Source organism: Plectrocnemia conspersa, unplaced genomic scaffold (assembly GCF_051122295.1).
Source record: "Plectrocnemia conspersa isolate PC_06_02 unplaced genomic scaffold, ASM5112229v1 ptg000011l, whole genome shotgun sequence".
Classification (NCBI taxonomy): domain Eukaryota; kingdom Metazoa; phylum Arthropoda; class Insecta; order Trichoptera; family Polycentropodidae; genus Plectrocnemia; species Plectrocnemia conspersa.
In genome coordinates, this window is record NW_028277175.1 from 18,530,991 (window position 1) to 18,557,363 (window position 26,373).

General features: G+C 28.1%; 1 protein-coding gene across 2 annotated transcripts in view; it reads left to right on the top strand.

Moving 5' to 3' along the window:
• LOC148229778 (disks large homolog 1-like) overlaps positions 1-26,373 on the top strand; it is a 161,958-nt gene that overhangs the window by 111,429 nt on the left and 24,156 nt on the right. For both annotated transcript variants that reach the window (XM_088197859.1, XM_088197860.1), the window contains exon 3: positions 6,725-6,813. In XM_088197859.1, the coding sequence (XP_088053985.1) occupies positions 6,725-6,813 (89 nt within the window). The remainder of the gene's footprint in view (positions 1-6,724; positions 6,814-26,373) is intronic.

Here is a 26,373-nt window from a genome sequence, read left to right on the forward strand (position 1 = left end):
GCTAGAGCCGAGCCATAAGAAGAAAATCTAATACGTCGCACTAAAATACGATTGTGTGTTGTTTTTGATTCTACCTGCGCTGCAATAACGGGAAGTTGCTGCGGTACTTCGGCGAGTTTATGCAGAGGTCGATAACGAGTTTACACGTATGATTTATTATTTAAAAAATGTAATTAAAACATTTTTAAATTAGATTTAAATTAACATACATAGAAAATACATAAATAAAAAATATAGATATCTTAAAATAAAAATTCAAAATAAAGTCACGGTGAAATTGGAAGTAAAAAAAGCCGAGCAACTTGACTTGAGCAGTACATTCGTGCAGATTAGACGTCAAAGAAATTGTGATATTAGCATTGTTTATTTTAAAGAATAACAAAGAATATTGGATGGCCTTTGTTAAAATTATTAACATTAACTTTTTACTATGGCATTTTAAAAAAAAATAATACCCTGATATTTTAATATATTTAATTTCTCCATATGAAATATATATTTATATCTCACACAATTTTTTAAATGCAAATTTCTCCGGCTATTCTATTTTGCAAAATCCATTTAGAGATTAATTAGGCAGTGAAAGCAGTGCATCGAAAAGGGACAGAACAATCCCTTTTCGATGCAAGTATTTTTTCGCAATATAAATTTTATTACACATTTCGTTTCGGCATCCGCAAATTAGCAAATTATTCGTTTACTTCTTATCATATTTATTTATGATGAAATTTAAATAGATTTTATTTAAATTCCTGTTTTAAAAAAATATATTATTAGCAATAACACAATTATACATATATTTTTTATATTTACATTTATTGAATAGGAGAAGAAAAAAAATCTTCTCTTATTATTGATGCCAAGCCTAGCTGACCTTTATTAATTTATCATTATTTTTATTTGTGAGATTTCGAAAAGCTGTAAAAGCTTTATTTATGATGATCAATCGAATTTATAAATATTTTTAAACTTGATACAAATATAAAGCACTAGGGCTTAAATAATATTATTTATACAGCAGTTTATAACAATCTTATTTAGTACTTAAAATAACTGTTATTTTACATTTTTGAAACAATCCCTAAAATAATTCATTAGTAAAAGGATTTAATTAAATTTCCAAATGGTTTTCAAAATTAAAATATTGATTTAAATTAATTTATATAATTATGTACGCACTGTTTTACCTTTTAAGTCCCTTATTAATATGCAGACGATTGAATTATATTTCACAAAAAAATTAACGTTAGTTTAAATCTTTAATGATAAACATCTTCCAGAAAAACTTATTAAAAATTAAACACCCTTGAAATATCACAGAGAAATTTTATTTGTTCACACTTTGTCAAAGCTATAACAGAATATTATAATTTTAATAAAATATAAATATTTAAAAGTTATTTTATGTGAATTTTGTATTAATGTATTAAAAGGAAAAACTAAAGTCTAATTCCAGTGAATACATTATATAAATAAATATTTATTAAAGTTAAGCCAGGACGGAAAAAAATTCTACGAATAAAATATAAATTTTCTCTTTGCTATACAACAAAAACAAAACCTACTAAAAAAACTAACAAGCTCTGAAGTTTTATTTTCTTTATTATATCACTTAGGAAATTACTACGTTTCACCAAATCGAAATACGTGAAGAGAGACGATTTTCTCCAAAAGTGGTTATGCACATTCATGTCCCATGAACAAGAACACACACATGATAAATATTTAGGCAGACTATTCCAAGATAAATATTCCAAGCACACAAAATCGAACAATTTATTTACGTCATTTTTTCTATATAGAATAAATAAGGTTATCACGCGTAACATAATAATTGTTACGCAGAAGCGTCACGCGAAAAAACGTACATATAATACCAACGTCTATTTTTACAAAGAACATTTTTTCAGCGACGACGCTTAGTTTTCATTACGGGAGGAAAATTCAATCTTTCCGTCAAGGAGAAAAATAAAACGTTGGCCTATTGATACGAAAAAAAAATGATACGCGCGAGTGGATCCCTATTATAACACAATCGGCGATTGAAATATGACTATTGAATTCGCAATGTTATAAAATAGATATTTATACTGGTTCTGAATAACTCTTCTTTTCTTTTCTTATTTTCGGTACTCAAATTTCGTATTATAAAATATTTATCGATGTGTGTAATCCGAGAATATATTTTATTCAAAAATATGAAACGAAATATTTGTATATAATTAGCGTAAATCATTGCTTTGAAAAAAATAAATATGCTGTATTCATATAAAATACCATGTTTAGTATAACATTATGTGCAACTTTAAATAAAATAAAATATATATAATGGCACGTCATGGTCCTTAAATTATTTAACAAAAATATGAGTGTCTCTAATGGGATTGCATAAATTACTTTCATTACATAAAATGTCAAGCTATTCTTAATTTTTTCACACAACGCTGTATTTTAATGATAAATACTATGATATTAAATATATTTAAACGTGCGTTTCTTATTATATAATATTTGTATAACAGAATTTGGCATAATTTAGAAAAAGTTAAAAAGACGACTTATTTTTCGTTTTAATACTATACCCATCTAGTTCAAATAAGATGTTTTCCATACCACTAGATAATAAAGTTGACGATAAATGTTAACATCAAGCGATTTTATACATAATATATAATGTTTCATACAACTTGTCAGGATCATAGCGAACTAAGATTTAATCATATCGTCATTTAATTATAATATAGCTAAATTTAATTTAGCTATAAACCAATACACATCAGCTTATTTTAAATAGTATTAATAATAACATAGTTGTAATGTAAAATAATTAAACATGATTAAAAAACATCTTTTGATAATTACATAATACATATGTATATATCCCATTGTATAAAATCTATGTAAAGTGAAGTATTTATTGTTGTTAAAAAAAACTCAAAGAAAATTTCTACAAAGAAAAATATCTACAGGTCATACTCTCTTATTCTGGAGTACCATATGGATGCAATCTGGGTCCTCTGCTCTTTTTGCTGTTTATCAACGACTCGAAGTATATATTATTTATTGATAACCAAAAAGTTTTGGCAAAAATATATTCAAATTCTTTGCAAAAGGATATTGAGTCCCTATGGATGTGTTCAATCACCAATTGACCACCTTTCAACGTCGCCAAATGGCAGGTTGTCACATTTTTCAGATTCCCATGTTTGTAGAAATTCTTTTACAATTTAAATGTAGGTGCTATAAGCAAAAATACTTATGTTAAAGCTGGTAAGACTTAGAATCACAAAATTAAAAATAAAAATCTTTTAATTTATTTTAATATGATTTTCGCTTATGTTTTATTGATATCTAAACATAGAGATTGTATAATTACCAATGAAATACATCGTCTGGTATAGAATGTTAAATAAAACTGTTTCAAGGATAATAAACGTATTTAAGATACCTCAATATATGTATGTTTTGGCAAGCTATATTATAATAAAATTCGTTGAATTCACGTAGAGTAATATACATATGATACATATACACATTGTGAATATATTATTTTCTATTGTAGTATGATATGATCGATGATTATACATTCACAAAAAGATAAACTGAATATATACATACTTTAATTTATACAAAGTTGCCTGTGATTTTCTATAACTTTCAATAGAGTATACAACTTTACGTAATTTATCTTCCAAAATGTAATTCGGCAAATATGTGTATTAAATACTTTTCTTAGTATTCCGATAATATTATTTATAGTTTCTTTACGCTTCGTTAAAAAAGCAAGTCGCAAAAACCCTGCTGCTATATTGGAGAATTGGCCCGACGAATCCGGTAATCAATACAAATTGGCTACGTGCCACGACCGGGACTTCAATACCCGCCCGAGACCCGGAAGGCTTTACGGGGAATTAGCGTAAATGGACATAAACCTGGACGCTAAAATGGTATAAAGAATTCTAACGGTAATGCCCTAGTACACGAATAATGCCCCATCTTACAATATACAACCACCCATTCCGTATTTCGATTAGAGAAATCTACCTGAAACATTTCTAATTTAAATTTGATAATTATCTATGTATTATATATTACATATATAATCTATCAAAACATGTTTCAAATTATATTAAATTTATAATTAATAAAGTTTATTTTTTAAATAGTTAAATATTATTTGAGAGATATATTATAATATATGAAATGCGAGGGTCGAGTTCCATCAAATGCGAGGGTCGTGCAGTGATCCGTTTTTTCTGTGAAAACGAGAAACTGAAATTCATCAGTTTGTAGTTGTGTTTTAAGATTACTTAGCATCCCTCGACTTGGTATCTATACACTTCAAATATCTATAAGGGTTTCTGTCTCAGCTCATCCCAGACTTGTTTTCTTAACTCAATTCGTATTGAACCCATACTTTATCTCCACGCCTTCCAATTTTTTTTAATGTGTTGATGCACTGTTAAATCAGACTGGATCAGCTTATCAACCATATTCTGCAGCCAGGACATCTATTTTTTTATGGTTCAGGAATATGCTTGATATTATATTTTTCCGTTGGAAATATTTAAAACATCTTTGTCATCTATGTATGCAAATATTTTTTGTGGCTGTAGTTGCCGATTTTTTTAAAGAAATTCATATAGAATGCAATTTCAATTAAAAAATCTAGCATTGTTAATTTTAAGTCACAAGTTTGAGTCAAGATGAACACCAACACAGACATAAAAGAAACAATTATTCTTTAATATTACAACGAAGCTTTATATTAGCCTATAATTATTAACTAGCAAAAAACGGTGTCATTATAATAAAACAAAATACTATAAAAATATTTTGCGTAATTATAGTAAGCAACAAATCTCATGTAAAGGAGGTTAGGATAAAAAAAAACATAAAATTTAATTATAAATAAATAATATATAAATATATATTGCTTTCGAAACAGAAAAACACATATCAATAGCTCTAGATTTTCGGCTAAATGTTCCTAAATTATCAGTCAATCCATTATTTATTTTTCGCTTTTTTATTCTACTCTAAATATAAAGGGTTGTATTTATTTTTTCCTAAAATTGTAAAATATAATATGTTATTCTTATTATATTATTATTTTTTATTACTTTGTGAAATTAATTATAGTATTGAAATAAACATAAAAAAGAAGATGTAATATATTTTAGATTTAAGTTTAATCATAAAACATGAACTTTAAACTTCAACTTTAAATATTTTTGCAATGTGTAACTGCAAAAAAATTATTTTCAATTATAGAATGAATATTTATTGTGGCAGAGTTTATCTTAAAATCACCTAATATTTACATAAAACATTTTGGTGTACATGAACGTGTAGTTGAAGCACGTAATATAAGTAAATACATATATAATAACCATGACAAATATTATTTAACTAATTGTTTGTGAACTAATAAAATTCCTAAAATAAACTTGAAAACGTAAGCATTTTGGCATACTTTGCATATAAATACTGTCTACTAAAGTATTGCATTGTTTTGAGTGCATAAGAACCAATATTTTTATTTTACTAGTCCATTCTTATGATAATTTAAAAATATAATAAGTGCATCTTAAGGTATATTCTAGAGTCTAATTGATTAATGGCACAACTTAGTGTATGCCTTGACCCTTAGCCACAAGACTAATTGACTGTTTTTTTTTAATGGACACCTTTTTTTTTTAGTTTAGATTCTACGGTGAATCAATTTATTAGCAAGTGTACATAATCGTCAAAGTTGATTGTCATTGAAAAAATAAATTTTTCAAATACAATGTATGTATTTCAGTTAATTTGCTACGCATTTCACGAATTGTTTCAGAGTTGTGTCCAACTCTCATCGCGCTCAACCGCCACTCTCCTTTCTGCCACATTGTAAACAAGGTGAAGTTTAGCCAAGACCCTTCTGATACGCTGCGTCTCCGAATGATAATTATTTTGGAAGTTTCGCCATCTTCATTCCGTGAAACTTTCCTCTCTCTCCCTTTCTCTCTCTCTCTTGTCAAGAAAAACGTTGAGAAAATGAATCGACTCAAACAAAAAAATATATCATACGAGCGTAGCTTCACCAATTCTGCGAGCTGGAAAAGTTTCTTATATTAAAATATTCAAATCAAAAGAAAACCAAAAACGAGAGATCTCAAGTTAAAAATTAAATTTAGAGTTCGCTTTTGGAATAAATAAGTTTTCTGAAATGTATTTTGGTTATATAATTTATTACGCATACAATAACGTACATAAAAAAATAATTTATGTACGTTAAAATACCATTAAAGACAACTAATTATTCGTCGTAAAGTATCTACATATATCACATCAAGATATTTTAAATGTACGATATTCAGTTTTCTCAGCAAATACGAGCTGAAAACTATTCGTGTATCAAAAAGTACAAGACATACTAGTGACTAAGGATATATGGTGTATAACGGCGTCCTTCATTAACATTTTAATGCTAAAAAGCATGTTTTATAACTTTCGCGGACCGCAGAGTGAAGCGAAGGCAAAAAATTACTTAACTGATCCTTTGACTTGTGTCGTTTTTGAATAATGTGAATATGCTTAACGTTGTTTAGTGGATTAAAATCGTAACATATACATAAAAATTATTATAATATTTTTAATAATTTATATGTATAATATATTATAAAAACATTATATTACATATAACTGTTTAATTAGATATTGTATAAATTTTTTTTTTCAGATCCTTCAGACGATTCCAAAGTGTGTACCAAATCATCTATGGTTCAAGCGGATGGCGACGATGAAACCGACATATCTTCTTATTATAATGTAAGTAAATATATCTCTCTTATATAGTTTTCTATTTGATCCTCAATGTTTGCATATTAATCATCTTTCGGATTTTTTTTCAAAGGATACCATTAGGGAACAGTGCCAAAATGTAGATATTAAGCCACTTACCATCACAATAACTTTTTTCATTTGTACATACATGGTTATAAATTATGTAAAAAATGAATAACAAAATATAATACTAGTAAAATTGAATACGATGAATATTTAATTCGTTTTGACACATTTTTTTCTGGATAACAATAAACGTCAATTCCCTCAATTTAATTACCTAGTATTGTGTCAAGTTTTATTTATATGTTTTCTAGTATATAAAATTCGTAAATAGCTTTATTTTAAAATGAAAAATAATTATAATGTTGAAGCGTCACTTTGATCGTATTCTATCTAGCAATTCATATATCTCGCCTCTCATACCACTCGATAAAGACCCATTTGCCGCAAATGTCTAGGCATCAAATCACCTACTTGGACTTTAAATCTCTCTCGTGAATAAATCGCTTGGTCCATCAATGTAAGGGCAAAAATGTTATAGAAATATATTAAAAATAAAATAAGCGGTAAGAGTACTGTTATAGTGATTAATACAGAAACTTCATTGAACTAGATAATTTAGCAAAAATTGTTTATAAATATATTATATTAGCTGAAAAATATTTCGAGTTCTTAGGTAAAAAAAACTTGTACCTAATTTTGATGTATATATTTAATTTTTGTATTCAATTTTATAAAAAAAAAAACACTTTTATTTACTCTATTATGAAACTATATATTATAGTAGAAAATGAGTATTATATAAAATAGATTTATTAAAATGGATATTAATATAAATAAAGTGCAACTTTTTGCACTCAGTGATTACATAAAAAGGCACTTTTTTATATGAATAATTTTATAATGCAATCTTATTTTAGTATACGTGAATATATACACACGCACATGTGACACGCGTTAAAACGCTTTTCCTCGCTTTATTCATTAAATTTTCTCCGAAATTCTGCGCCGTTATTATGTGATTTATTACACTTGTCTACTATGTCTGTGTGTACCTCAAGTGATGAGTATAAAAAAATTAAGCCAATTTCGTTACCCCCTTAAGCGCTTTTATTATTTACGGAGAATAATAGACGAAGTTCCTGTTCCGCCATAACGAACCGTCTTATATACGAGTAAAAGTTTTAAATGGTTTTAATTTGAATTAAATTTCTTTTTCATGAAAAAAATTTTTGCGTCCCTAATATAATCACATTGCAAATTAATCCAATTAATTTAATTTAATAATTGTCGGACTTTTTAAGTGTCATGCTAATTTATTACCCCATCAGATATCACGTTTCGATAATTTTTACATTGATTAATGTCTGTCTGTATACATGTTAATATATTTTATGACAGAATTTACATTATTATTACTTAATTAATAATAAAACTTCGATCGTATCAAAAAGTTTTAAATAAAAAATTGCGACCTGTAAGACTTTTAGACAAAATGTAATATTTTTAATTAGCTGTCAAAAACGAGTATTATAGAATTATTTATGCTTAGTATATCATTATTGTAATAAACCATTTATAATGACAATAATATAATTTCCTTTTATTAATATAAAATATTAGTTAGTAAACTATTGCATTTACAATAAAATAAATATTTTAAATATAATACTGATACTACATATTCACACATAAATTCAATCAAAGTAAATATAATTATATACCTATACTATTATATTTAGCATTCGACAATTTTCGGGTAATTTGGATATGTGGTGTGAGATCAGAAGGCAATTCCTGATCGTCAATGATATTTACTTCGAAATGTCTATAGACTGTGCAGCATTTCATGTTTTGAAAGCCATATTAAATATTTTATATGATTTCACACGCCGGACTTTATCATCTGATACAGTATGTGAAGGGCACATAATAATTTATGTACAGTTCACTTTTATTATATCACATAAAATAGTTAAACAGCAATCTATCAATAACCATTACATCCCTTTCTAGTCCGTACCTTTATTTAGAGGTTTAATCCACACTATAAAGTCAGCACGGGCTTAATAAAACTAAAATAGTCGTTTAGGCTAACTCCATCATTCTACACGTTGCACTCGTAAAGTCAACGCTTTCAGTTTTAACGTGCATTAGGGTTTTACGGATTGTGATCTACGCACCCACCACGTACAAAATGTCCAGGTTGTAAGGCGTACTGCTTTAACGTTCATCTCTGGGCAAATATATTAAATTTAATCAAGCTTCAGCGAACACGACTGTTATTGTTTCATTAGGCTCGATTGGCTTCCAACAATTTACTCTGAAAGCTCGCCAAAGCTTTATTTATCTACGTGGCGATAGATTTTATGTAAGACTGTTTTGTATCGTAAAACACGCCAGTCCAGTCGTCTTTCTTCTTATTGGATTTATGTATTTAAATTTAAAAGATAATTAAATTTATTCTGGAGAGTCAGAGTCAGAGCTTATAATGACTACGATCCAAATACACTGACTATGCAGCCACAACATAAATTCGTCACAATGATATACGTATATAAAATTTAAAAGTTAATGATTGCGTAATTAACAAACGACCTTTTTGCAAATTAAGGACATTTTATTAAAGCGAAAATGTAATTCAATGCGTATCAATTTGTTTCAATTAAGTTGATCAAACGGACAAAATAAAGGACCAAGAAAAAAGCATAATAAAGCCGAAATTGGACCGAAATACATTTGGACCAATTATGAGTAACATAAATTAATTAAGATTTTTCTTTTAACGTTGTAATTATCACCCAAAAGAATTTAAATTTGTTTTATGTTACAAACTTAACTACTTGTTTATTTTTGTTTGTGTGCCGGAAAGTGAAACAAGTAATACATAAAATTGATGATTGATATGCAATTAATGAGTTTTTTTATTTTTTTTAAAAAGTCTTGAAACTCATTTGTAAAAAACAATTTACAGGTTAACAAATATATATATATACTTATATATGTAGCAGTTATTTTCCACAATAAGTAACAATATTTAAAGTGACCAGGTAGATTTTATTTGTCTAATATAAGAGTTAAGCGCTATTTAGAAAGTCAGGCGCGCGTTAAAATGCTTTGGAAAAGTGCAAGAAATACGTGACTCTTTTTCTCTTCAGCTACGAGTCACAGAAGATAACAGTTAAGTGATGGCCACACACAAGAGCGCATCACAATAAGACGCCGCTGAGGCCCACCATAGCCCAAACTAACTATAAGCTCTAGACAGGTTGGGTTAAACTAGATTTAAGCAGCTGTTTTCATAATGATGCCCTCCATCAGCTGCCAGATGCAGGTGATGATCAGGTGGAGCTGAACCGTCCAATCTGGGTGCAGCAGAGTATCCTAGAGACGCAGCCCAAGCACCAGTTTAAGCCAACGGCAGGGCGCCCGCAACGAAGCCATCAGCAGTCTTGAAGACTGAGACTAAGCCCTATCATGAAGGGTTTGTTTCAGCACCGTGGATTTTCCCTGCCCCGCGCAGCTGGCTGACGGACTATATACATATATCACATCTATGTTTTTTCTATCTGTTCCATATTTTAATATAATATTGTGACAATTAAATTTATTTTAATAAAAAAAATTATCGAGCAGATATATGTTATATACAAATGTATTATTAAATTTCTCATATAGCAAAATTTATTAAACCTCACTCACAATAATGTTGTGTTTGTATGGTATGTTTTAATTGGCCCTAAATGTGTGAGGAAGTTCTGAAATTCATTCTACATTTTTTTTCATTAATGTAAATATGTTGTGAATGGGTAAAGTGTGGTTTAATAATGTCGATATTAAAATAACCTGTAAAATAAATGGGTTGGCTAACATACTAAAACTATTTTAATGAAACTGTTACTAAAATAATATGCTATCAAAAACTGCGCGCATTGGGTGCTAAAAAAATATTAAAAATTATCTCAATTTATCAACAAAAATAATTGAATGCTATAAAAATATTTTCTAGATTGTATTTAACTTTTCGAATATCAGTCCTAAATTGTATACATTTTTACTTATGAACTCCAATTGATTTTATGATGAGGTATAGAATTTTAATTGAGGTATAAATTACGCGAAAATGACACTTTGGCCCTGTTGAGCATTACGGCTGGATATTTAAGATAATGGTATATTGCGACACGTTTGTGGTATTGTATAATAAATCATCTTTTTCATAGTGAATCGTAAATAATTTACATTTAGACTGAACATTTTTTCATATTCATGCGTAACTATGTATTCACGAGAGTCGATATATCAAAATAAAAACAGATTTTAATTTCAACTAGATTCCAAAATAAATTGCTATTAATTTATAATAAATTAACTTTAATATATTTTTAATATTTTTCATGTTATTTAATACATGTTTAAATGTTTTATTTGATTATAAGATACTGTAATTTTTATTATCGGAATTTTTGTATAAATAAATTCAGCGATTAGTTTTTTTGCGCTTGTAAAGCTTTTTATATTAATTTTATTTTAAACGATACACTATGGAAAGAAAATAGTCTTTGCACGACCGATAAATAGTATTAAAAAATAAGTATAGACCAACGAAGCGTAATGGAAATAAACAACGAAGTGTTTCGTGCTCGAGAGACGGGGACGGTAAATCATTCGATATGTCAGATACCATCCAGCTTTTACAACTTTTCATTTTCCCATTTTTACACACAGCCACATTAAAAATCCATTTCGCTCGACTTTTTCATTATTGCCGTTTACGACATCGACCGTTGTATCATTTATTGCAAGTGTGGGCTGTCCCAAATACCACAGATGGTATCACTTATAAAATATATAACATCAACAAAAAATAATACAAAATATTAAATAAAATTTTAATGAATATTGTATAAAAAAAAATTAAAATGTAGTTAATCATATTTATATTTTCATTAATAATATTTAATTTCCATTTATCAGATTAGATATCATAAATAAAATATTTAAAAACATTTTTTGTAAAAATATTTTACTTCAAAAATTTTTTTGTAGAACATTTTTGCCCTTTTCAATTTTCTCGAAGACTTTGTTTGACAAAGTTTTTTTTTATTTACTTTTATATTTATTGATTTATTATAACCACTATTTTGCAACAGATATTTAAAATAATAGTAAATAAATTATCACTCAATATTCTGTAATAAATTAGTAAAATAAAATACATATTCTACAATTTTCTCCCGCAAAATTCGAACTACTAAAATTAATGCTTTACTTTCCATTTATATATTTCATTTTTATCCCTTACATAATATTACTAATAATAATGAAATCGTTTACCAACAAGTCAAGCTTATATGGACAATATAAGTTACGACACCATCATATGTGTTCCGTGCTGGTGATTTGACTTAGCTATATCATTTGCTGTTTATATCTAGCCAAAATAAATACGTTTTATTATATCTAAAATATTGATGTAAATAAATAAAAAGTATTATTCAATCATTCTATATTTACAATCTATCAATGAATTTATAATAGGTCATTTTTAATCTTAATTAGTACATGGAGGCATCTAACATAGCTTGTTAGATGCCTCTTTTTATAAAATTGAGCTAAACATGTAGTGTCTTAGAAATAGACATAGCCTTTATTATTTATAAATTGTTTTAAATAATGATTTAAAACAAGCCTTATTTATATGTGCTTATGGAAATATGTTTTAGTTAGCTTTACATTCATTTCAACACATTTTAGTTTAATAACATTATCTCAGTAAAACAACCTAAAGAATAAAATTTAATGTTTCATATTTTCGACAAAATAACATTTTCACTCTTTATGAATATTAGGCATATGTCAAGAGGTTATAAACATTAATTTAATATAATACATTCACTCCCACAATTTAATTTTTGCTTGAGCATTGTATTCGCTTTAAGCACAATGCGTATATATTACTGCAGTGTGTTAAATCGTTATGTAATAAATTGTTTTTCTTTTCACTTTTTTTCAGCGTTCGGCCATATTTATGACACGTTAATATTGTTTTGAAATTTTCGCTTAAAATTTGCGCCGACATGTTTTTTATTTTATTTTTGCCCTCGCCGAATCAACTTCGCCCGAGAGCTTTCATGAAAATGTATGAGTGCACGATACGGTAAAAAGGAAAAGTTTCCTTGGCCGCTTTTTGCGAATGCGAAATTGTTATGTGGATTACACACCCTAAGTATGTTTACCGAAAATATACGCGGCGAAATAACTTGAAGGCTTTCGCGGCATTACGCGCATTTCACTTTTTAGCTTCGCGCCTCACTTGCTTGACACAATTTCAATACGCATGCTTCAAATGAGATTACACTATAAGCACCGGATGAACCATAAAAATTTACTATGACTTTATGTTAAATTTTTCAAAAAGAGTTTTTAAGCAAGATAACAACGATTAACGACATAAATTTGTCTTGTATGTGTAACAGAAAATCTGTATTACCAGTGAAAATATATTTTTACTAGCGTTTTAGTTACTCGTTTTAAACAACCTATAGTTTTAGAACTTTTATTAGGTAAATTAATTTGGATTTGCTATAATTTATTTTTAATATTAAATTATCCTGTTAAACGATATGTCAACCTAATTCTGTGAATATCTGATAATTTGAAAATACGTATACCACATCATCTATTAATGAACAAATACAGCTTAACTGTACTAATAATTAAAATTGTAAATTAATTATATAATACATTTAACTGGCTTAGTTATCAAAATTATATTAATACTAGTGATAATATTACTTCACTAGACACATTTACTGTAACATGTATTTTAATTCTATCTACGTTTGTGCATTTATAAAAAATACTTGACATGTTCAATATCGTCATATATCGTTAATACAATAATGAAAACACTACAATAATTAAAATTCCATGCGAAATATTTTTTTAATTTACATAAATACTGTTAAAAAAAACTATTCTAAATTTTCGCTTACAAGCTTTGTTTTAAAATTCAAGTATTTACCGTTTAGCTTAAGAAAATGTCTTACCGTGACATATATATATATATATATATATATATATATATATATAAAAAAATATATGGAATATTTAATTTTAAATGTTGATTTTTATTCTAATATTTTCTTTAAAATTAGTAAACAGTACTCTTCTAGGTGTTCATATTATAGTACCTTTGGGATCAAATTAAGGTCCTGCATGCGTTCTTATCCTTATCAACGACACATATGCGGCAATTGCTATTGATCGCCCTGAAAATTTATCTCTCTGACCATTAATCCTCTAAAGTATCATCAGGTATTTATATTTGTAAATACAAGCATTCATGCAGGTTATACATATAATATTATATTTAAATAGGATGGAAACAAATTTATCAAAATATTGCTTCTGTACGAAATTACATATAATTTTAGATAATTAATATTGCTATCATATTTAAAAACTATTAAGAATAATATAAATTAAAAACTAATTACACATATTTTTACTAAAAATCTACATGTAAGTTAGTAAATAATTCTCCCAAATTTACGTATTAAATTATTATATAAAAATATTATAAATAAATACGGTTATTCTTTTAGTTTTTTTTTTTGGAAAGTGCATGGTTATTTGACAATAATTTGTTTTTATTTTAATAACAGTTTAGTTATCAGTATTTTATAAACTCAATATGTAGGATTCAATTAATTTGTAAATAATATAATAATGATAAATAAGATTAAAGTGTAATTTTATTATTTTGGATTTATTAAAACGTTTTTAATGTATTAATTTAATATGCGTTTTATCTTAATTTTTTTATTTATAAGGACTAATACATTTACATATATATTTAGTTGCCTATTAAATTGTACTTTGAATAAATTTATTTTTGATTTATTATATTACATCTTTATATTTTTTTCTACAATATCTTGAAACGTTTGCTCTGTTGTTTATTTATTAATTTATTTATTTATAAATTTGGGAAAATTATTTATTTATCATGTATGTAGACATTGAATCAAAATATGTGTAATTAGTTATTTTTTAATCAATTTTGCTTAATAGTTTGTAAATATAAAAACATTTCTAATTATTTAAAATTATAAGTAATTTTGTGCAAGCGCAATATTTTTATAAATTTGTTCTCACTCTATTAAAATATAATATTATATATATATATAACCTTCACTGATGCTGGTGCTAACGAATATAAATACTTAAAGAAACTTTGGGGGATCAACTGTCGGTGGATTAATCGTCACCGAACCGAATGTTTAGTAAATTATAATGACCTGGAAGTGTTCCAGAATATTCCCACAAATGCGGAATCGACCTCTTTACAAAAATATGCAGTGGGGTAGTCGATCGACAACCGGCTACTTTATAGCATCTTTTCAGCTTAAAATAGTTTTACTGAAATACATTTATATAAGATAATACAATTGTACTGTGTTTGCAATAAAGTTTTTATTTATATTAATATATTATCATTATACATTATTTTTTTATATATAATAATATAGTGCTTACCCATACATACATTTACAAAATAAATATATAAATTAAATGTCTGATAATATTTCTAGGCGTCATATACAAGGTGTTTAATTAATCGATGTTTAATCACCTAATCGGTGACATTTGTTAGTGATTAATCACTTCCAACCATGCCCTACCTATACATATTATTGACATTGAATGCAAAAAAATAGCAAAATAATTTTATTTTGCTTTCATCATTCAGATACATATGCTATGATAACCTCACATCTCAAAATGATAATGCAAATATTGTCACTGATATATAAATAACCAAAAGATTAAAAAAAGTTAAATCGCGCACTTGTTTGCCCTTCCTGTAGAGTTGACATTATGGAGTTGGCCAATATACCCTAAATTCCATTGAAATTTGTATAATATATGCCTGAAGCCGTCAACATTATTTATATTATATTACAACGCATTACCTCTCGCATTTCATATAAAACGCGATATTTAATATATCCGAACTCTCGTTGTTATAATTATGTAAATTATATTATATTATAATAATATCGTTTTACTTCTATTATATAATAATTTGTATGTAACAATATTTTTATAATTAAAGTGAGCCTTATATTTTTATGAAGCTGTAAAATATAATTGAAAAATTGTTGAGAAAAAATAACGCAATAATAATTAAAAACAAACAACGCGGTTAGAGTTTTTTTGATCGTTATTTTATGTACGCGCCGTGCCTGACCTTAATGGTCCAACATAATATATCAATAAAAGGGCTCGCTTTTAACTTGATATAATGCAGTCATGAGGATAATGTATTTTATGATGATAATTAAATTATTATAAAAAAATAATATCTTATTACAAAGTGCTGTATTATATAAAGGATGGGTAAAATTATAAAAAAAAAAATTGCATGATAACAGCTAGGAATTTAAAGCTATATTACAAAAATAATAGTCACCGATTCCTAGACTTGATTTAATTTATAGTTAAAATGTCAGTTTAAAATCAGCCAAAGTATATGGTTTTGCATACAAGTTTGCCCCATTATTTAAAGCCATTAAAAAATTATCAGTTCAGAACTATCATTTTTTCTATTATATTAGACATAAAGACATTGTATCTGTCAAATTTCGAACAGCTAATGCGAGGCTGTGTCTCATAATACGATTTTCTCTAGCCTCCATGAGATACCATGTCATTTGAGTGACACTAACAGGCCAGTCACGTTCTCAAGTCTCCAAGAAACCCGACAAATAATATTTTTGAACTAGTGCAATGTACTTATAATAAGGTTAAGAACTTATATGCAATCAGAAATTTCCCTGCTATAAGTCGCCTAGCACACATTGATGATACGTGATCGTTTAGTGGTCCAAAAACATATTAAATCAATAAAAAGTCTGTAATTTTAAACGCAGTGAGCAAATATACAGATATTAATTTTTACACAGTACAAGATCTAATTATATGTATAATATTGTCGGATTTATCAATTGAACCACTATGCCCTTCATGAATTGGATCACCCAATGAGGAATAAAATCAAGAAAACTGGTGTAAGAATTCAAGTACTACAATGCTAATAAATCGCAAACCTCAGTGACAATGCCAGTTTCAGCATATGATATACAAAGACGGGCTTTTAACGTCTAACGCAAAAAGTTTTTTTTAAAATAGGACATCAACACGAGAAAACCTTTTTACAGATTAATTCAAAGTACTCGCCATGAATCATAAAGATCCGTCGCAAACACATTTAGAAAAGATAATCCGCTCTAGTGACAAATTAAAATCTGTTTAAGAAAACTAGATTTTTGTAATTGGCTGTCCCGCTAAAAGGTGTGATAAATTAAATATCCAATAAAGGGGGGTCGTACGTATATAAATACAAGAACGCGGGCAACCAACGATCACTTTCTCAGACACTTCCTTTAAAGGCTTTCGTTGATACTTGAACATACACTTTGTAGTTCAAGGCATTAGAACTTTAAGAGCACCTAGACTTGGACGCAATGAGTTCATACAAACTTACAGCAGGCCGATCCAAATTTAGACCATCGAATATCGTGAAATCCGCCGCTTCTCTCTTCGCATCTCCTGGTCCAGCTCGACGCCCGGAAGCTAGAGTATTACCGCTTTTAAGAAGCCTGGAGTAAGCGGACGCATTAACAAAATATTTATCTTAAAAATAGAAATATGCCCTCCTGACTCAAAGGTCAGAAGATAGATAAGTATTCAAACCCATATATATTATTACCTTTAAATCTACATTTTAATTGCTTATGATATAATTAGCCACTATGCTAATCTATATTATTAAGTACGTATATAAAATCAGCACGTAGCCGCTTATTATATTAGCTAAATAAAAGGTTATGACGTCAAAAAGGCTTATTCATTGGGCGGTCGGTGGCAGACGAACGAAAGTTCAATTAATCTCTCCGCCGCGTCCACGTACACTAGAGTGGTAATACAAAGGGTCGTTTTTTTACCGTTTGCCGGGGCAGTTTAACACAGGGGCGGTCGCGTTTCGCGCGGCGCACTTCCACGACAAATTGCGTTGAAATACAGTGTGCCGCGAGCGGGCGCTAAATTTCGGTTTAATTGTAATGGCGCGTCGTTAGTTTGACGGGTCGGCCATTTTGTTTCGCGTACTCCCGTGAAACATGGCCGCACGACGCCATTTTGCGGCCGCCATTGAAAAATAACCACTGCACCTGTTGCCAAGGATGTTGTGCAGCAAACGACAAATAAATAAAAAAAACTATCCGTGAAAACTGCGATAAATATATTGGAAGCTTTTAATGTAGGTCAAAAAAAATGTATAACTAATCGCCTTAATTTTGCTTTGGTAATTTATTAACTACATTTGAAATCAAATAAGAAGAAACCGCAAGGCGCGAGAATTGACAGATTGCAAAAATGTACGGGTCTTTACCACAGAGTTTTTTTTTCACCGAAAATTTCTTAACAAAAAAAGAATAATCACAACCGATTTCACTTTAGATGGTATGTATGTATATTTAAAGTATCTGCAATATCTTATCAAATTACAGACAAGCTATTAAAATTATTTGCGACTTTTATACATTTATGCTTTATTGTATAGTTTTTATCAGTTTGTAGTATTTTGTTGATCCTCAAAAATAAGACTGTTTTAATAGTCAATTATTTAAGGAATTCGATAAAAATAAACACAAAAATATATTTTTAAAATAAAATTAACTCTTAATCGCATCAGTTAAATGTATGATACTCACTTAAGTGTTATAAAAATATTAATTATAATAATATCATAACGGTTTTAGATAATAAAATATAGTAATTAATTCTTCTATAAGCTATAATCTTGTTTGTATTATATTTTTACTAAATTTTTAATGACTGAAAATAAATGGTGCTTAAAGATTTTCAACTAGCTGCACAATGTTAAATTTTGACTTGACTCTAACAAACGAAAGAAGACATCAACCTGTTTCGAAAGTAGCGCTACACACAGTATATTTATACAGCATTGAAAGAGATCTCCTAACCAAATAATTGTAAATATTATAGTACAGACTAGGGATTCCAATCCCGGGCCAAAATATTGATCCCGGGATTTCGGTATTGCAATTAGTCGATCCCGGGATCCCGGGACCAGTCCCGGGATAATTTTCATGTTATTTTATCGATAAAAATAATTTAAAATGAATAATACAATATATTTTTACATCTGTTTTTTATAATGTACAATGTATAAAGTACGTATAATTTTAGTCTTGGGCTTAAAATAGACAATAATATAATAAAAATAAAAAAGGAAAGGTCTTATATATTTATTTGAGAAGATAAAAATGAACTTTTAACAATGTATGTACATATGTACATTCATAGACACAATTAATGGAATACATTATTTTGAATAAAACTCATGAAGTAACATCAAAGCATCAAGCGTTTCATCATTTAGCCTTGATCTGATTTTGGTTCCTAAGCAGCCTGCTGCTGAAAAAGCACGTTCAGACTCACAGCCTCAAAGATTCACAGATGACACGTGCAACTCGTGCAAGTTTGTACACGAAATATAATGATTTTGTCAATAATAATTCGATTGTGCTTGATAAATCAATCAATCCGAAAAATTCGGGATTATGTTTTATGATCCCGGGACTCATCGGGTATTGAAAATCGTTCGGGATCCCGGGATTCCGGGATCCGGGATCCCGGGATTGGAATCCCTAGTACAGACGTTTCTCTATATATGAAACAATTTCGATTTTTTAATTGTAATATATTTATAAAATAAAACTGTTACTATATTTTCTTGTGTTAATTTAACTGCAAAGTCACATACATTTTCCCTTAAAACGTTTTTTAATCACATTAAATAGGTGAAATGATTTCATATTTAACACGGATGTCAACTGTGATGCTGTGACACAGCTTCGCCATGGAATAGTGTGTGGTCTTAAGCGTAACGCTTATCGTAATATTTTCAGGTTGTAAAGCAAGTTATTCGAAATAAACTGAACAAATAACTCAGAGGGGCGGGCAGAGGCTTATCTGGACCGTACGAAACAGGCAGACTTGGGCGAATGCGAACGAACAAAAGGCTCTCACGTCAGTGGCTCTCAACCTGCGGCGCCTGGCGGCGATAAGGTGTCCCGCGTGAAATATAAATAAATCTCAAAGCTCCTCCCCGGCGAGCTTTTTATGAGGCCACGTAAAGCCCTTAGATCAACACGCCGAGGCGAATATGAATTTTTAAGCTCGTCACGAGTCGAAACTTTCGCGAGAAACTTTTAGTTGGAAACAATGTTAATTATGTATATTCATATGATAATTAATTTTTGTTTTCTTAAATGATAAGAAATTTTGACGTTGAGTTGGATACTTTCGAAGCCTTTCAAATTAAAAATAGGATTTACGCTCACGACGATAACTTTACAAAAGTTACATTAATATGATGCTACAAATACATTTATAAAAAATCAGCTTTCTTGTGCATACGATATAGTGTGAATAAAAAGTAAAATATGGGCTTAGGAAAGTATGGTTATTAAGTAGTTATATAATATATAATTTTATGAAATTTAATAAAAATTAAATATACATTAATAACAAAAAAAGTTATGTTTTACTTAATAAATATATTCTTATCGTCAGATTTTATTTCTTATTTACTTTCTGGCGCCGTTAGATCACTAATATTAAAATTGCCTTAACCAATATTGTGAGACAAAGCACATATGCTGAGAAAAAGCAAATATAATTATTACTCTAGTGAGGAAAATTGCTCCTCACGGACTTTGCCCCGGTACTCTGCAAACATAAAAAACCGGTTTTGATTACAATGCTTATCCATGAGTATGTATATAAGTAATATCTATAAAATATTCATAAAAACTCCTGAAACAATAGCACACGTCAAATCATAAGATAAATAAACAACGTTTGAATCGTAAAGGAAAATACTGCTTAAAAAAATCGGTTCTAGGAAAATAAGTAATCCTTCAATATAGTAAATATCTATATATGTACATACATATTGTACACAAAACAATACTAAAATATACAAAAATGATAAAATTTACTTTTAACATTAAAATCTAACATATTATGAAAAAACTAATTGTGAATTTGAATAAATCAGTAATTTATAACCTAAATCAGGCTTTTGTGGAAAATATCGCAAGAAATGGAAATTTTTATTGCAAAAGATTTTTTTGCTTTACTTAGAAAAATATAATAATCACATTAAGCTTAAATTATAGCTTAAAATGTTCAAAATATCATCGATTATTAAAATCAATTATAAAAAAAAAAAATTTTTGTTTTATAGCAAAATTATTTAAGAACGAATAATTTTGTAAATAATAACTAAATTTTAAATTTTATTACAAAAAAATAAGCTATGCATATATTACCGGATTGTTATATAACATACAATTTTTATTTTATTTTATTACAATCATACGATTTTGAAGTTTTAAAACTTTTGCCAATGATATTTAAAAATAAGTTTAATCAATATGCAGTTTTACATTGATTTGTATTATTTCTTAATCCAAAAATCACTTTTTACAGTGTAATTGATGCAATAAGATTAAAATTATTTCAGTAAAAAAAATTATCATGTTGAAACAATTATTGACAGTTTCTGACAGACATAATTTAAATTAAGGCATTTTACCCCATGTTTACTTCATGCATATACTTGTTTTTAAAATTTCTTTTTCTTTTTTTCTGCTCGTCCTTTCCCAAAAGCTAAAATGAAATTTTGTTCCATTTAGATAAACGCGAAATTCTAAACGCGCCGACGGCGAAAATCGCGCGAGAATAATGCGTTGACACAAGAATAGAAAATAAAATATTCATGACGTTTACTTTTGCAAAACTCGCTGACTGATTTGTGAGAATTTTGTGTTTTATTAAAAAATCTATTCCGCCATAGAAAATTCGGAAAATCCTAAGATGCGATAAGAAAAGAAAAACCTTGCCATCATGACTGCACCACTCCCCTTATCATTACTTATACACTTTATTATAGCGTACTCTTGTTACGTGTATTTGCGTACGACGTATTTTTTTATGTATATAACATCTTAAATTTAGATTGTTTAATATAATATATTTTATAAAAAATCATATGCATTGATATCATTTTTTTATATTAAAAAATGTATTACAATATGAAATTGTTTATCTTATTAAATTCGGGAAACTTTTACATTAAAAAAAATAAATTACAAAATATACGATTGAATGAAACATATGTAAAATTATTTGATTAATTGAATCCTATTGTTAGCACTATTTCATATTATCGAGTGCGATCAAATTACGTTGAACGAATACTATTGTTTTTTGTAGTAAAATTGAGTCAGTCTGTAGGACAGTGTTTTCCAAACCTTATAGTATTACACCCATATTAAAAAAATCCCTCCTGATTTATTATAATAATTAAGGCACATTGTAATACTTTAAATGTGATTTTATTAAAACAAATAAAAAAAATCTAGTAGAATAATCGCAATAACGTTATGTATGTTTATGAATACAATTGTTTTTGATGCAATTAAAGGTGTATATATTATATCAACAACTGTAGTGTAATCGATGAAAGTATTACTCAGAATAAATATTCACCACAAAAAAGGTCGATATTTATGATTTATTAGCAACTAATACAGAAAATCCCGTTTTGCATAAATAATATGTTACAAATGGCAACAGTATTTGTATAGCTTTGCTGGACAAAGCCTTTTAAAAACAAGTCGCTCTGATTCGACCAAAATTTAACTAAAGCTTTAGTCTCAAATTTTTGTTTCAATAAAATTTGATAATTATAGTACTAAAATATAGTACTACAAAAAATCCAATTAAAGTATCAGTTTCAAATTTTGGTTTTAATTAAATATCGCATAATTATAACAACTGTTCGTTTTTTAAGGTTGTCAATTCAAATGCATCATGTTCATTGACATATAGATTCTGTGCACAATGCAAACTTTGTAAAATCAAGCTCACTGAAATATTGTCAATAGTGTATATTTAACCTTGCAAGTGTTAAAATGTGCAAAAATTTAAAGAGTTAACATATCGAAAATATCTTTTTGTAATTTGAGACTTCCAGAATTTTTTTTTATAAATGCTTTCATTGTCTTTTTGAATCAATGTTCCGAATTAATTTGTATGCCTTTCAATAATTCATTAAAATCTAAATATTAAAAAAAATATACTTATCATTTCAAAATAAATTTATCGTTTCTAAATAAATTTGTTTTTTCCTTAAAGTTTTCGTCAAAGAAGATAGCATTTTCCATTAAAGTTCGAAAGCCCTTTGATTCACTTTTGCACAAGATAGCCAACGCTCTTTACAATAGTGAAGACGTAAGGTGTATTAGTTCTCATATATTCACATAACTATTCAAACAACCTAGCTTTCAAAGAACTATTTTTAAAGTAATTTATAACTTTTGTAATAATGTTATTTAGTTTTTCGCTCACATTTTTTTTACGAAGAAGCTGTTTTGTTTTGTATTCAGTAAATCAAGATAATTTTGTGTACTTTTCAACTAATGCTTAAATATCTGCTGTTGATGGCAAACGGTTGATGGAAGTCCATATCCATAGAGAAGCTAAGTCACTATGTACAGATGTGTCTGCAAAATATCAAATACACTTGAGCAATTTTGAATCATCTGCATACAAAAGAATACTTGAATTTGCAACTGGTTTGCAACAGTTAAGGGGCTAATGTTAGACATTTAAGAAACTCCCGAAAGGGTGAAATATTCCTTCGACAATCAGCCACCATAGATTAAAAACTAAATATATCTAGAATAACCGAGTTGAATTATATTATCTTTTGACTTCTCCATTTTTATTTAGTAAGAACTCCTGAAGATTTTTTGACATGTTTTTTAATATTTTTTTGATATTCAAGTTGTATACACTATAAAACAATGTTATTGGCAGTTTAATAATTATAATAAAAAATATTTTTCTGCAATTTATTAAACTTTTACCAATTCATATGGATTGTATTTCACTTTGAATGACCATTTACTTAAATACCACAATACATCTTTAAATGTTGTAAATAAAAATCTGTACAGTCAACTAAAAATATAAATAAATATTTAATCCCATTATTTAAATGCCTCTTAAAATGTACAATATTTATAGAAAAAATACAACTTATCATGATACGAAATATTATCCGAATATTCTACAAATTTCGCTGACTCTTACCACAGAATTTATGACAGCTTAAAAGTTTTAAATTTATATATTATTTTACAGGGAATGTTAAATTTATATTCTTATTTTTATATACATACATATAAAATATATTTTTTTTTATTATTAAAAATTATTATTTTATAGCTTATGTGTAAGTTATGTAAACCTGAAAAATGTGGTATTTTCAGACGTTACGTTAGATGCTACAAACTTTAATAAATACAGTATATAAAATAAAATAAGATTGTAACGCCTTATTATAATAACCAAATTTTGCGAATTTTCCATTATTCATTCAATGGCTCAACCTGAACTATCATATTACATTTATGTAATATTTTTGGGTATCATAAAAGAAACGAAACAATACACCCGTTTTCCTTAATTATAGCCGCCGGGTAATGATGTTATTGTGAAATAAAATTAATTATATCATGTAACAAAGATTCGAGAGCTTCTGTTGTGATAAGTAATTAAAGTCTAGGAAATTCAAATGTCTTAAAGCGGCGGGTGAATGGAATTTATACGATCTCGTCGAACAACAACATAAAAGTTGAACGTCGCCACTTAATTGTTGCGAAACACAAAACAACAACATCAATACCAATTTGAACCGCTTAATGGGAGATCGAAAAGCATGAAAGCTCGCGCCGAGAGATTTCCTTCAGAACTTAATAAGCGAACAGAAAACACGCTTTCACGTTAAACTTTTTGATTAACGTCCGATATGGACGTACGATTTATTACGGCAGGAGGAAGAGTGAGTTGAGTTTTTTTTTCATTTTTTTTCGCTCTGTCGAAAAAGAGCATCAACGCTTATTACTTTTGGGCCACTGTAAAAATTTTCAGCGCGGAAATTGTGACTTCGTCGTTTGACGCTGCGGAAATTGACTTTGTCTCGTTGTGAAAACGCTTACGGCCGTCCAATGTGTTTCAATATTTAATACATTAAAATATGAACATAAAGATATGCATGTAATACAAGATACGTCGAAATATGGTGGACAAAGAAGAGTTAAATTAGACAAAAAATATTTAATGATCCCCGATGCAAAGTTTTTTTTATTTTTTTATCTTGTGTATATTTTTTATTTACTAATTTAGTGATCTCTATTATAACAGAACATACTAAGTAAAAATTTTGTATAGTTTAAATGATTTTAAATTAATTTTTGCTCTGTAGATTCGTTAGTGTTTTTTCTTCAAAATCTATTAAATAAAATAAAAGAAAACTTATTATACTATTCATAAAATTGATAAAAATAGGTATAACAATAAATATTTCCTGAAAAAATTATAAAATATGGTGAGATATTTTACATAAAATATGCTATTTTTAATTTACTTAATTGTTCAAATGACTTAACAGATAATATGCCAAATAAAATAACTTGGCTATAACATAAATAATCTAGGGTTTTATTTTCTTACATTCTAAAGATAAAAAACACAACGAATACTTTTTTAATTGTAATCATTTCTAGACTTTCATTTATCAAATTTGTAAATACAAAAAATATATGTAATATTTATTTATAATATTTAAGTATACAAATATTTTTTTAATGATTTAATTTAAAACAATTTAACGAACGCAAAAAATAAAAAAATCATTTTTTAGCATTTTTCTCGAAAATTTCCTAACAAATATTTTTTTCAGAATTAAACGCGTATATAAATTCAATTTAATGTTAATAAATCGTACAACTTGCAATTGTACTAAGGGGGTTCTTCTGGAAACGTGACAAAAATCCAGGAAAATAAAAGGGTTTCACATAAATTACTCTTTGATGCATAGATAGAATATTCCTTTGTTGCGTAACGGGCACGGAAACAATACGTAAAGTTACAATATTCCCGTTGCACCATTTGACCTCCACAAGATGTTCATCAGGCAAATGTCACTTTCTAGAGGCAAAGACATACTTCGTTGATCGAAGGAACGAGTGCAACAGTTGCCTGCTTGGTCGCTGTATTGTTGTGAGTCGTCAGCGAGCTTTGTAACCTTTAATCCTTAAGGCTGGTCTCCAATGAGGAGATGGTAGAAAGTGGACCACACAGACACGGACGGGCAGAGACTCCCAGGGACGATCAATGAAAGAGGAACATCCTCAGAGGACCATTCACTGAACATCATCCCTCCGCCAGCTTCTCCACCACCACTCGAAGCAAAACGATACTCGCCCACCATATTTTGTTGCAATATATGTAATAATATATAATAAATATTACCAGTTTCTGATTGCGTCTTTCTGGCTGCTAAGTCTCACCCTTAGGACTAGAAACATT